At 39.4% G+C, this 14,649-nt stretch overlaps 1 protein-coding gene across 1 annotated transcript in view; it reads right to left on the bottom strand.

Moving 5' to 3' along the window:
• Positions 1-9,672, bottom strand: part of CRISPLD1 (cysteine-rich secretory protein LCCL domain containing 1) — a 53,930-nt gene extending 44,258 nt beyond the window's left edge. Inside the window, exon 1 of the mRNA XM_006880477.1 lies at positions 9,359-9,672. Coding sequence (XP_006880539.1) covers positions 9,359-9,616 — 258 coding nt within the window. The 5' untranslated portion in view covers positions 9,617-9,672. The remainder of the gene's footprint in view (positions 1-9,358) is intronic.
• Positions 9,673-14,649: the final 4,977 nt, after the last annotated feature.

Below are 14,649 nucleotides of genomic sequence, written 5' to 3'. Positions count from 1 at the left end.
CAGAGTCAGCCACAGTTGTTATGATCCACACAGTCAAATGCCTTTGCATAATCAATGAAACACAGATAGACATTCTTCTGGTATTCTCTGCTTTCAGCCAGGATCCATCTAACATCAGCAACAATATCCCTAGTACCAGGACCCCTTCTAAACCCATCCTGGACTTTCAGCAATTCTCTGCTGATAAGAGATGTCTTGACCTTCCTCTAATCTTTAATTTCGGCTTTGAATTGAGTGGGTAAAATGGAAGTCAAATAATCAGATGGTTTGAGAATCTACATCAGTTTCAGAAATCCTGGAAATTTAAAGAATTCAGAAATTCTCGATTTGATATTTAAATCAGCATAGACAACTGCCATCAATTATCACAAAATTGTAGCCAGGGCCTAACCGAATTTCAATCATAGAGCAAATATGGAATTACCATTTACTGACTGCCTGGTTGGCCAAGTCCAAGTCATTATCTTCACAACAAGTCTTTCTTTCCTTTTTCAAGATTTGTTACAGCTCAATCTGCTGCTTCCTGTAGCAACCCTATAAGACTGAGTAGAAACACGCTTAGAAAGCTGGACAATTTCCTCCCATTAGATTAATTTCCTCTGAAAACCCACTGGAGGGCTAGCTACGAGTTGGTTCCAACTCAAAGACAGGTAACAACAGCAATAACACAGAGTTCCTCCTCAGGCTGTGATCTTTACAGATTACAGTATCTTTAGAAGGAGAGGGCTTCCACAGAGAATATGCTGAGTCCAAATCAACATTTTTGTTCAACAACTGAGTACTTAAAGGCATCAGATTTCCCATCAAGGTTGCCAAGTTTTAACGTATTCTCACACTCCTGACACTTCTTACCACCTTCACTGCCTACTACCATGTCCAGCTACCATCATCTTTTACATTTATTACTCCAATAGCCTTGTCTCCATGTGTGCTCACTTTACTTAAATGTGGAAACAACTTTTATGTTGGAAGATCTGTTCAGAGGTCTCAAATAGCTTCTGATCACACAGATTAAGGGTCTAGAAAACAATCTCTAAGTGGTTGTCAACTGAATCTTTCTGAACTCATTCCTTCTAGCACCACCCTACACTCTATGCCAGTCACCTGAGCCCTTTACTGAGCTCCAGGGTCTTCAGACTTATTCTATGTGAAGAAGAAAGTCATGTTTACTGCCAGGCCCCTGCTAGCATCTGGTACATAGCATCTGCCCTGCTCCTGAATTTGTTGAATACACAAATGAATGAAAAGAACACTTGAAAATGTTTTGGCATTTTCCTGGCTATGGGAGGTCCCTTCTGCTCTTGAAATAACTTCTTGCTCTTGTCAAGTCCCTCAATGTGTCTCAAAACACATGTAAGCCATATTTAATCCCTTGCAAGTTCAGGATAAACATTAAATTCAAAAAAATGAGTTGAGCTGGCACACTTTTTCTCTAAGTATTGGCAATGACAACATATTTTTCCAAAAGAAAAACACATTGATCTTACGCGCTGCCTTTGAGCCCCCGGCGCGCCTCCCCGTGGTGCCGGGGGTTACGCTGCTGCGCAAGAGCATGAGTTTGCGCATAACTGGGGCCCCAGCCCGCTGCAGGCAGCCCTTTTAACCGCGAGCGACACGCCAGCAGACCAGGCCTTTGCCGGGGTTTGCCTCTTGGGTCTCAATTCTTAGGATGATCCCTTTGGGAACGGATAGTAGGCTCCTCGACTACTGCGTTTCCTGTGTGTGCTGTCATCTAATAAACTTTAGGTGTTATTTAAAAAAAAAACAAAAACAACACATTGATCTTAAAGTACCAATTTCTAAATAAGCAAAACTCATACCTAGCCAAATTCATGACTTTCTAACTTAGAGTCCTATAATATATTAAAACAAATGATATGTTGTTTCTGGACAATGTTTGTTATTGTTGTAGTCATGTCACCAAGTTGCCTGTGACCCATAGTGACCTTACATACAGCAGCTCTGAACCCTGCCTTGTCCTGAGCCAATTAGACAAATATTATTAAAAATGAAAACACTTTGTTGTTGTTGTCAAGCATCATTTAGTTGATCTTTTACCCTATGTATTAAGAACAAAGCATGCATGGTTCTGCACCTCCTCAACATCCTTGAAATATCTGACACCATTGTCAATCCATTTCATAGAGATTCTCCCTCATTTTAACTGACCATCTATCATACCAAGAATAACACCTTGAAAACAATAGACAAATTAAGTGAGCTACTTTAAATTTAGAATGCAGAGATGTTAGTAATTGTAAGTAATAATATTGTTGTTGTTTGTTGTTGTTAATTGCCGTCAAGTTGAGCACAACTCACAGGGACCCTGTGAACAAAAGACCTGAAGCCTTTCTATAACTATTGTCATTTATCAAAGTTCATAGAGTTTCCAGAGGCATGTTGTTTAGGAAGTGGATGTCATTTCCACTTCCAAAAGTAATAATATTATTTGAATCAATTATTTCATATACTTTTAAATATGTGTATGTTATAAATAAATATAACTTTTTTTAAATTACAAGGCAAACACCAGCATAAAGAAAGCAAGCTACTGTTTGGCAATAAATAATTGCAATGAAACCTCATTTGCAAAAGAATTCAAGGTATTTTTAGCAAGATTAGAAATCTGTAAATACTGAGCTTTGGGCAATGGGGTTATGATGTCATCATTTCATTATCTATAGTTATTCTGGAAAACACAGTCATAAGTGATAAATAATATAAAAAGCATGGCTCTATTAACAGTTTACAGGGCAACAAACAAAATAAAAATCATGTATGTCTACAATCAGAAATAAGGCATATATCATGGCAACATCAATCTAGTTGATAACTAGACAACTACATTATCCCATGTCTAATTTCTGGAATTAACTGCTATACTAAAGCACAGAAAAGTCTTCCAATTTGAAGCATGAATTAAGAAGACTGTAAGGGAGAAACTGGAAATTCCACCATTTCCATCAACATGCACTAGGAACTGAGGGTGCCATTGGATATTCATTTATTACCTCCAGTTGCCAAGCAAAAGAGGTCTTGAGACATATTTGTTTTACATTTGGAAAAAAATCACTGTGCTAATGTTTTGCCCATTTCCTCACCATGTGTGACATGAGAGTGTGCAGGCAGAGCCATCAATGTGCCCGTCAACAGTTCTCAAAAGGACATGGAAGTAGTCAAAACAGCAGAAAACGGTTTATATACTTGGCCCATGTGTCTTTTTTATATCAAGTGTCTTGATTTCTAAGGTATATTCTAAATTTAGGAATACTTTGTGTTATAGTAAACTATGAAATGTAGCTGGTTTATGATTTTTAAAACATTCTTTGTTAAATATTGTAGCAAACCATATTCATTTCATTGCTCATACAACAAAACATTTTAGTGTCTTTACTACAAGGTTACTCAAAGTCCTTGCCATCAAACTGCAACTGCCAGCTGATCCTCCAGCAGGTCAACAGTATGAGAGCAGATTGTCCATATTTTACTTGCAGAGTAGCCGGTAGATTTGAACTTGCAGAGAAGGGAGGCCTTTCTACTTGCAAGACAGCTCTTTATGTACTATACCACCACAACATCTATAAAATCATTATCTTATATAAAAGGACAATATCCCATATTTTTTCAAAGGAAAAAAAAGCAATTACTTGAAGAATTTATGCCACCTTTTTCTAATATATTTTGTACAAATCACATCCTATCTTCCACAATAATTTTATTTCCTCTGCCTTATCTGTTCTCCATATTTATCTCGATTTTACCTTTTGTCTCACCTGTCCCTTTATTCAATACATATGGATTAAGCATTCAACAATATTAAATCAGGGTTTATGTATTGAGCTCCTGCAAAGATAGATGAGGTCTAATCCATACCATCTTAAAAAGCCAAATACAGGAACAGAAAACAGATCCATAAACTATTTAATTGCAATTAATTTTTTTTTATCCCCTAAATTGGTGTGAACGAAATTCTTTAGGAACACAACAGAAGAGAATATGGGAATGAGTGTAACAGGGGAGGCAGCATTTGGGTTTCTTGTTGAAGGATGAATATGAGTTTGTTAGGTGAACCCAGAAGACATGACCATTCTAGCACATAGGAATAAACAATCACAGAGATGTTCAAACAGTTCAATGTGAAGATATACAATATGCCCAAGAAATTCAAAGGAGACATGATAGGCAAAGAATAGATATACACAAGCAAATCAAGGTGGACTCTCACATGTTTCTAGAGCTACTCAAAGTTTTGTGCAGTGAAATGACCATCACTGATGTGTTTGCTTTAAAAATCACGAGAAAGATAGTCTGAAGCACAAACGGTGTAGGGACAAAGTCATTCTTATGCTCTCTTGGGTGGGAAGACAGTGTATCGATCTTGATGTAAGATAAGGGACAGCAATGCAGGGCAGAAAGAGTTAAAGAGGAGTTAAAAAAAAGATGGGTTCAAGGTATTTTTGAGACAAAACTGACAGCATTTGTAGAAATGTATATATGATACAAGGCTATGGGAAGGAGATAAGAATAAGGGAGCAGTTGAAAACCATTCCAACTGATAATAACTCTATGAATTGTGGAGTAAAAACGTGCTCCACAGTGTTTTCACAGCTGTGAAATTTTGGAATAGAGAGGTAGGTCTTTCTTCTAATGCATCTCTGGGAAGATTCATACCACTCCTGTTTCTGCTAGTGGAAGCACTTTTAATCGTGTGTGCTGCTTAGGGCCATTTCAAATGACAGCTCTGGTGACGGAAAGGCTAAACCTCCGTTGCAATTCAAATCTACCAGCTGCTCAGTGGGGCAAAGATGGACAATCTCCTTCCATGTTATTTATAACCTCTGAGAACCTGTTGGAGGGTCAGCAATGAGTTGGTTCTGAATCAACAGCATTGACTAACTAACTGAAAGCTGTTTCAAGCAAATACTTAAGGATTGTCCATTTTCCAGATAGCTTAAAAATAACTGACCAGATGTTGAGGACATTAAGTGAGAAAGAAAATCCAGAAAGGGAAGTAGGTTGGCAATGGAGGGTGGAAAAAAAGGATGAAACAGTTTTCTTTTTAGACACAATAAACATGAACTAACCTTGGAATAATATCACACAAAGATGACCAATGGGAAGAAGATAATATGAAAATGAAGTTCCAAAGAGAAGGTTCTTCGATAAAGACACAGACTAAGGAGCCATCAAAATATGGATGGTATTTAATGTCAAAGAAGTAGATTAGGTCATACAAGAAGAGAGAGGAACAAAGTAAAAATCTGAAGAATAAACTTTTTAGAGATTTAATACAGAACATAAACAGGTTGATGAAACAACTAGAATAATTTTTAAAAGTCTTAAAGAAAGGCTTGAGAGAGAGAACATTACCTGCAATGTCAAACATCTCATTAAAACTGTACAGTTTACATTCTTACATCTATTTTTACAAATGAGAAAATCAATGGCCAGAATGCTTGCTGACAGTGAAGGAAGCCTATGCTGGCAACCAGCAAAAGCAAAGCATGGACTTACTGCTATCAAGGTCCAAAGCCATTATGTTTCTCTCTAGAATCCATTGCCTCCACAGCATGGCTTCATCTGAAAACCTGAAAGCTCCAATTTCTCTATTCATTCAAAATTAAAATTCAAATAATCTCTCTTTCTAGAATATCTGATTTCATGAAAGTAATAACTCAGTCTCCCCTTCCTAATTTCTATGCCCCAAGTACTGAGCTCTCATTTAACTTCTCTGTTTCTAATTCTTATCAGCCAGCTTTTGTCAATACTTATCACCATGTGATTATCTAGTCCATTCCCTTCTAATTGCCTCCCCTCTTCCCCATGTTCCTAGTCTCAATGATCTTCAAGGAGTCATTTACACTAAGAACTTCCACCTGACTGACTCTCACCACTCTAAGTATTTCATAATTCTGTTCAAACTTGGTATTATTTCTAAACAAAACCCAAAAAGTATGTGTCCTCACTTACATTGAAATTTCAAAGAAGTCTTTTTCTCTATCACCCTATAAGCTCCTTAGAAAAAGATATGACTTCCCAGGGTCTATATTTCGCATTATTAAATTTTAAAAAGCTAAAAGTAGAGGTAAGGATGTATTATTTGTGGTTAAGTGCCATTGAGTCGTAGGTGACTCATAGTGACACTATGAACGAAAGTTCTCAGCACTTTTGTGACGTTCATCCTTGCTCTAGGTTCACAGGGTTTCCGGAGACAAGCTATTATGGAAGTGGATGCCACTTCTGCTTCCAAGCTTGTTTTAATTGGGGAGCTCCACCAAACACGGTCCAACATGGGTAACCATTACTTCATTTGACATATCAGTGTAGCAGTGTTCAGCTTCACAGCAACCACAAGTTACCTCTGTAGAGCAAGTGGACACACCAGGGCGATATGATGTTAATTAGCAAGGCTGTCAGATTTCCAAGGACAAAGTGTAGACTAAAATAAGCACTAAATGCCAAAGTAACTACTTAGACTTTCAATGTGCCCACGACATGTATATAGTGTGTGTAAAGTAGCAGCTTTTATCACAGACCACTGCACATTTTACAGGAATGAGGGCATCAGCCAGATTTAAATCAAGTTCTATCAGAATACATGCTCTGTAACCATTTGCATAAATTGTTTTCCAAGGTTGCACAGCATCTCTATCTACATAACATTATTTCAAAATATTTTTTACACTTTCTCTTAAATCTATAGCCTTAAAAAAAATCCTGTGTTTTTTTGAATATTATAGTTGAGCAAGGAACATCCCTGTAGGACAGTTAACAGTCAAGACACAGTTCCTTCCAGTGCTCCTAGTATCTAAGGGCAACACAATATAAACCCTAACTTGTTACTGAATCTACATTTCAAGGATGAAATGAAGCCAGTAAAACCAAAAAAGAAATTTATATAAACACCCAGGCCAGACATCATACAATAGGCAGTTATTTCTTTTGGAAGTCAGAGATGAAAACAAATCCCAGACTGTTCTTCCATTACTTCTATATTACTTACAACATATATAAATAGTCTCAGATTCCTTTTTTGTGGATTCAAATTCTTCCTTATTTTAAACAGAAAGCATCTGAATAGCCACATGCTTTTAAGCACACAGCGTAACTAGGAAAGTTAGATACATGGCTATTTCTGTCACAAGGCTCTCAGATCAAAGTCACAGTTCTACACATTAGACACCACTTTAAAATACACAAAAAGCAAGGATGTAAGACCTTACAGGTGTCGTCGCATCCTGCAGAGTTTTTAAAAGCTCCATCAATGTCCTTAGCCATTCTACTTTAACAGTAAATGAAACTTGCTTTAGTAATACTTACTAAGACCTTAGAAATGTGCCTTATAATGAGCTAAAATGTTAACACATAATCTCCTTTCATCCTCACAACAATTTGTGGTAAGAACACACTTTAGACATGAAAAAAATGAAAGTAGGAAAAAAATTAATAAATTGCTCAAAGTCACTCAGCTAGTGCTTATCAGTAATAGAATTTAAACCCCAAAAGCAGAATTTTCACTTTTCAACTTTTAATCTCTGCTAAGTGCTTCTGATTCTTTCCTACCTTATTTAAATAATCCTTCCAGTGAAAGTCATTTAATGTCATATTTTATAATGAGTGATGTGTTCTTTATAAATTCTATGCTTTATGAAGTTACAAGGATTAATGTGTAAATAATGATAAAGAAATGTCAAAACTAATAAATCACAGGGGAAAAAAGAATGCATTAAAATCAACTTCATCTTGCAATGAATCCAAATTAGAAGTATGAGTATCAATGCTCATTAAAGAAGTTTTATTATTGCCAACAGGTATATATTATTAGTCTTTCTTAACGTATTCTTTGAGCTCCGGTGGCCTAGTGGTAAGAAACGGCACCGCAATCCCAAAAGTACATGTTTCAAGACCCCTAGCTGCTCTGCAGAAGGATGAGTAATCCCTCCCTGGTGATTAACTGCCTCTGAAAACTTACCAGAGGGTCAGCTATGAGTCAGTTTTGCTTCTATGGTAAACAACAACAAGGTATTTTTTATTAAATATTTAGAATACTATGTAGTATGATAGAAATTCTACTCATTGTCTTAAAGAAGTAATTATGCCTCCAAACTTGCTAATGTATTCTAAAGGGGAAGGTGAAGATGAAGATATTGTCCAAGCTTATTTCCATATTTTAGAATTCACAAATAATTCAGAGAAAAAGCTATCATCAAAACATTCTTTAAAACCACTACAAAAGAGTACTCTGTAATATGTTACATATTTGCAAGAAACAATTTGTTGCTGTTGTTGTTGTTGTTATGTGCCATCGAGTCGTTTGCGGCTCATAGCGACCCTATGTACAACAGCCCTAAACCCTGCTCTATCCTGCGCCAATCTCACTGCCTCTGACACACCCATCCCGATTACCCCAGTCACTGAATCAATCCACCTCATAGAGGGTCTTCCCCTCCTGTGCTGTCCCTCCACCCTAGTAAGCATGATGTCCCTCTCCAAGGACCTGTCTCTCCTTACAACATGTCCAAAGTATGTCAGACGAAGCCCCAGAATCCTACTCCAAGGAGTAGCCTGGTTTAACCTCTCCAGGATGAATCTGTTTGTTTTCTTTGCAGTCCAGGGTACATTCAATACTCTTCTCCAGCACCACAGCTCAAAGGCATCAATTCTCCTTCTGTCCTCCCTAGTCATTGTCCAACTCTCTAATGCATAATAAGTGATTGCAAAGATCATGGCCTGTATCAGGTGCACCTTAGTCTCCAGAGAGACACCGTTGCTCTTGAGTACTTTAGAGAGGTCCCTAACAGCAGACTTTCCCATCACAATACGTTTTTTTATTTCCTGGCTGCTGGTGCCAAGAGTGTTGAGTTAGAATGTATATATCCAGCTGAAATCTTCACAGAAAGGGTAGGGAATACCAATCTTTTCCTCAGAGTAAATGGTGTATTTGAATCAATGGTCTAATACACTATACCACCAGGGCTCATAAAATTTTCACATATGCCACTCAAATGAAGTTTCCATCAATTAAGAATTAGAAAACAATAGTTTATTAAATCACTTGAAAGTAAAGACATCAGCTGTCCAGCATGCATTTCAGTAGAGTAGCTTTCCAGGTAAGGGGAAAACATTAGAGTACTTAAAAGGAATGTCACACTCAAACTAATTAATGCTATTCAAACAGTCAAGGAGCTCTTAAAAATGAGAGGTATATTAATAAAATACACAGAAGAAGATCCTCTTGCCTCAAAGATTATTTTAAACACAGAACAAATAGTTCAGATAAAGAATAGCACAAAGACATTGAAGTGTGAACACATCCATAGGCATTTCTTTTTATATACCACTTTTAAAACTTCCTTACCATGTACTCCATATTAGAAGCTGTTGGATACACTTGACTGCGTAATTTATTATGAAGGTCCAAGATACTCTGCATGTCATTGTCTGTGATGGCTCTTTTCCCTCTTTGCTTGGCTGTCCACCATTCACCATCTTCATCCATGTATTTTTCCAAAAGTGTTTCCAACAAAGTGGCATTAGGAACCACCATGGCGAGCATTGCTTTTGCCATGAATAGCACTGTGGTTACTGCGAGCCACTCCTGGGCGGTACACTTCATAATGAATGACCTCAGGATTTCCCCGGGATGATCTCCAAGACAGGCTCTTGCACTCTTTTTGGCTTTAAGAACAGGTAATGTGATTAAGAGGAAAATATCAACAGCTATTCATTTTCTAATAACAAGATTAAAACACAGTTAAGAGTGTGCCAGAAAATGGACACAACTACTTTTTAAAATTAAACTGCTCTCCAATTCCATTATTTCTTTAATAAATCTGTACAGAAAAGCATTATTTCTACAAAGTATTATATTTTATAGGGTGATACACATAAGAAAAAAGTTTAAAAAATAAAAAGGCGTCCAGATTTAAAGTTGGAAAATTATTTTTAACTCTTAAGTCTTAACTTGGATATATGCTATATATAACTTTTAAAACGTACTATATATTTGTTGTTATTATTGTATGCCACTGAGTTGGAATCTACTCAAAGCTGACCCTCCTCCAGCTGTTTACAGAGGCAGTCAACTGTCCGGATGGAGATAGCCTTCTTTCTCCAGAGGAGCAGTAGTGGATTAGATCCGTCTGCCTTCGGTTTAACAGCACAACTCCTTATACCCTCTAGGCCACCAAGGCTTCATATCACATATCAAAAATGCTTTCTATAACTCTGGATGTTCATGTTTCTATGTTTAAGGAATTTTATTTCAGTGCACCATCAGTTTGTAGGAAGCACAGCACTGTGAATTTCAATGTCAGAGAAATGTATAAAACGCAACGTTCGCCAAGCCAACCTATTTCAGGTATACAATTTAGTACCTTGTGCAACCATTAAGGGTGACTACTTCAAAGTAGATGCGCACAGGGTCCAGTGAGCCACAGAGAGTGAATGGCTAGACTGAAGGTCTCCTCTCGCCCAAGTACTGCTCAAGAACTGAACGCACACATTATTTCCTGAAAAGTTTGTGTCTAGCCTCTGGTTCAGATACCATAAAGATGCTCATTTATCATGCGCCCCAGTGGCACACCACACTTAACCCAAACGGAAAGAGCGCCACCGGAGGGAATAGGTGAAACTCACAAAGTCATTTCCCAGAGCAAGAGACCACTGGTCTCCATCGCCACACGCCCACCGTGGGTGCCTAAGGATTCTCTCCAAATCACCTTCGTTTGAAAGCAGGTTAAAAGGAGGGATGGCAGACAAGAAAGAGTTTTCTCTCAGCACGGCGTTTTAGAAACGCGCTTACCTCTCCAGTGTGAAGTCCGCTGGGAGCTCTGGGCGGAGGAGACGCTGGCCTTCGCTAGCCGTTCCCCAGGCGACACACGAGCCCGAAAACAGAGAAGCCCCTTGTGGGGAATGACTGGGGCACCGCACCGTGCGTCCCGGGGCAACCAGTGCGCTAGGAGAAGGCGAGCCTCTGACCCCGTGTTCTTTTCCAGGCCTGGAAGAAGTTGCTGCCAAAGGGCTCCAAAGTTAGAAGCTGAAGATGGAAGAGGAAAGAAGCTGCTTATGTAGCCAGGATGGAAGCTAGGGTGTCTCTGAGCATTATCTGCAGGAGCAAGGGGCGAAGGCACAGGCGGGGATCCGAGGTGCAGGCTGACTGCGGCTTCGCTCTCCGGCCGGGTGCTGCGGTGGCGCGCAGAGCCAGGCAGGCGCTAAAGGATTCGCCGTCTGGGTCGCCTCGCGGACATTTATTGAGGTCCCTGCGCGTGCACGTGACGTGAGCGTCCCTCCTCGCCCACCCCCACCTCCAGGCGCCTGGCCTGGAGCCCGCTGGTGAAGCGCGGGGAGGATGGGCCTGTTTCTCTCCGGCTCGGGGAGGTCCCTCGCTTGTGGGTTGTGGGCGTGCTTTGAGCGGCAGACTCTGGTTGGGAAAGTTCTGAGCCCGCCAAGAGGTGCATGAAGGAGGGGTACCAATTCTTCCACCGCGCACACCTTTCCTGCTTTCAGGGATTCCACCCCGAGTCACTCCTCAATAAGATGCTGAAATAACTTTGGCAACCTTCCCTTGAAAAGGAGTTGCTCCGGAAAGCAAAAAGGTGGGACTGGGGTGGAGTTAACACGTTGAGTCTTGGAGACGCAGAAGAGAATAGGAATGGAATTGGAAAAAAATGAAGAAGCGGTGCTGCAGACCAGAAGGCATGTGTTTCAAGACCATCAGATGCCCCCGGGGGAGAAGAATGCGCGGTCTTCCTTTACTGCCTGTGAAAACCCGCAGGGAGGGTCAGCTAAGGGTTGGTTGCGACTTTACAGTACACAGCAACAGGAGACCATATTGCTTGCAACACCTAATATCTAGAATTGAGAAGGCGTTCATTTAACTCCCTTATCTTGATCATTCCAACTTGTTACTTGTCTTTTTTTCACCATCCAACCACACTTTATTACCAAATCTAAAGATCAGGCCTAAATTTCTACTGACTGTGAATGAAGATAAGGGAAACATCCTTTCACAAAAGGATAATAGATGAGGTTTGGTGCACACACCAAAAGTGTGCTATCACAAAAGTATTTTTGCAATTTTGTGTGAACTTAAGCATAAAAATACTGTTAAATTTTACTTTCAAATAATTGTCGTTCTCATTTAGAATCCTTGCCTTGGTACAAACTGAGAGGAAGAGTTCAAAGTTCATGACAAAGCATCTGTCACTTGTCACAGCTGATGGGGAACATTTTCTATACTGTACTTTTACTGTAGCTTTTACTGAAGCTATGTACTTTTAATGAAAGCTATGCTGAGCACTGAATTTGGTGTACTTTTTAAAAATTAAAAGTTATAAACCTACTTGAAGTATTTTCAAACAGACTATCAATTAGGAAGAATGGATTTAAGGTGGTGATAAAGTCAAATGCATAGATTGCTCTTTTTTGCATAGATAACTCTTGAATATTTCAACAATAAATTTTTCCACATAACATATGAATATGTTGTTGTTGTTGTTGTTATGTGCCGTCGAGTCGCCTGCGACTCATAGCGACCCTACGTACAACAGTCCTAAACTCCGCTCTGTCCTGTGCCAATCGCACTGTCTCTGACACTCCCAACCCAATTATCCCAGTCATTGAATCAATCCACCTCATAGAGGGCCTTCCTCTCCTGCCCCGTCCCTCCACCCTCCCAAGCATGATGTCCCTCTCCAAGGACCGATCTCTCCTCACAACATGTCCAAAGTATGTTAGATGGAGCCTCAGAATCCTTGCCTCCAAGGAGCCACCCGGTTTAACCCTCTCCAGGACAAATCTTTTTGTTTTCCTAGCAGTCCATGGTATTCTCAATACTCTTCTCCAGCACCACAGCTCAAAGGTGTCAATTCTCCTATCCTCCTTGGTCATTGTCCAACTCTCTGATGCATAACAGGTGATTGCGAAGACCATGGCCTGTATCAGACGCACCTTAGTCTCCAAAGAGATGCCATTGCTCTTTAGTACTTTGGAGAGGTCCCTAACAGCAGACTTTCCCATGACAATGCGCCTTTTAATTTCCTGGCTGCTGGTGCCAAGACTGTTGACTATGGAGCCAAGCAAACTAAAGCTGTATACAATCTCAATCTCTTCACCATCCATGCTGATGCTGCCAATTGGACCAGTGGTGAGAATCTTTGTCTTCTTGACATTGAATATAACATGGGAAAGCTTATATTGAAGAAACTTAAGAGTTCAGGTTTTTAGATTTTAATCTCAAGTCTTGGTCCAGGTTATGTTGTATTTATGCAATCCTTTTCTCTAGTTAAGGGTAAAAAATGCATATACTTTGCCCTAATGTTTCTTTAGGCTTCCAATTAGAAGGGGTTTTTTTGGTTTGTTTTTTTTTTTTTTTTAGAAAAGAAAAAAAAAATCAATACCATCGTTTGTTGTTGTGGCGCAGGAGGAGAATTGCCAGTCCTTCTCCCCCGGAGCGGCTGGTGGATTCAAACACAGTGCCTTAGGAATCACAGCACAGCTTCTTACTACTAGGCTACCAGAGCTAGGGTTCAATCTATTATGAGGCTATAAATCTTTATGAGAGGTTATTGCCGACTTTCCTCCTATCAAACAGCTAGTAAATCCAAACTACTGACCTTTCTGTTAGCAGCCCAATGCATAATGCATTACACAATCAGTACTTATTCAAATGTATATACATTATATATCCCTAAACCCCAAAGCTATGGAGTCAATTCTAACTAGATGAGGTGCCTCCATCCAGTTTTGGGGGCTATAAATCTTTCAGAAGGAGACTGCCTGTCTTTCTCTCATGTAGCAGCTTGTGACCTTCAGGTAAGCAGTCTAATTCATAACACACTACACCATCAGGCTTATTCTGTGAACGTTTGTGAATGTTCATTAACTATTTTAAACATTAACATTTCAATAAAACATGAGTCAATGTATATAAGTTGGAAATGTCTTCTCCAAGAACAAAATCAAACCAGACACAATGTCCTTGAGTGCCCAAAGGTTATCACTCATTCGCGCTCTCATTATAGTATGGTTAGAACCGACTAATACCTGATTCTCCATTTAGGTTTTTGACACTGTGAGTCACACAGAAGAAGATTGCCCATCTTTCTCCAGACTAGCAGCTGTTGGATTCAAAAGTTGCCATAAAGATGCCACTTTTGGGTTAACACATTTCACTGTGGACTACACTACTAGAGCTCCCTAAGGATAATATTGTTCACATTTTTGTATGTTGTTAAGCAACAAGTACATGGGGAAAATGTCATCTCCATACAGAATTTGCATAGAAGCGGCTTTGGTTTGTGGCTAAGGCTGTTACTTGTAGAGCCTTGGTTGTTTTTAGCATTACTGCTTTCTTGTGGCAGACACTGCTGGCTTCCTAACCAACAAGTGCCTTTCCAAACCTTTCTTCCAAGCTGTTAGTCTCCAATTTTCAGGGGTGTTCACCCTCTGATATGCACTCACACTAGCCCTACCCCATTCATAGGAGTTGAATGTTGATTTGTTATAGCAAATCATCCCCACATTTCCCAGCTACCATTAACTAACACTGTATATGTTATGCAGCTCTGTTAGAGGAAAGATGTTAATTTGCTGAATGAGGCGATATAGCAAGATAGGGAACTGGTTTTCTTTAGTAATAAAAAGTAA

This window comes from Elephantulus edwardii, unplaced genomic scaffold, assembly GCF_000299155.1.
Source record: "Elephantulus edwardii isolate Elephantulus edwardi_28Jun2011 unplaced genomic scaffold, EleEdw1.0 scaffold00008, whole genome shotgun sequence".
Lineage (NCBI taxonomy): Eukaryota > Metazoa > Chordata > Mammalia > Macroscelidea > Macroscelididae > Elephantulus > Elephantulus edwardii.
Note: the sequence above shows the minus strand (reverse complement) of the source record. Positions and strands in the feature narration are given on the sequence as shown.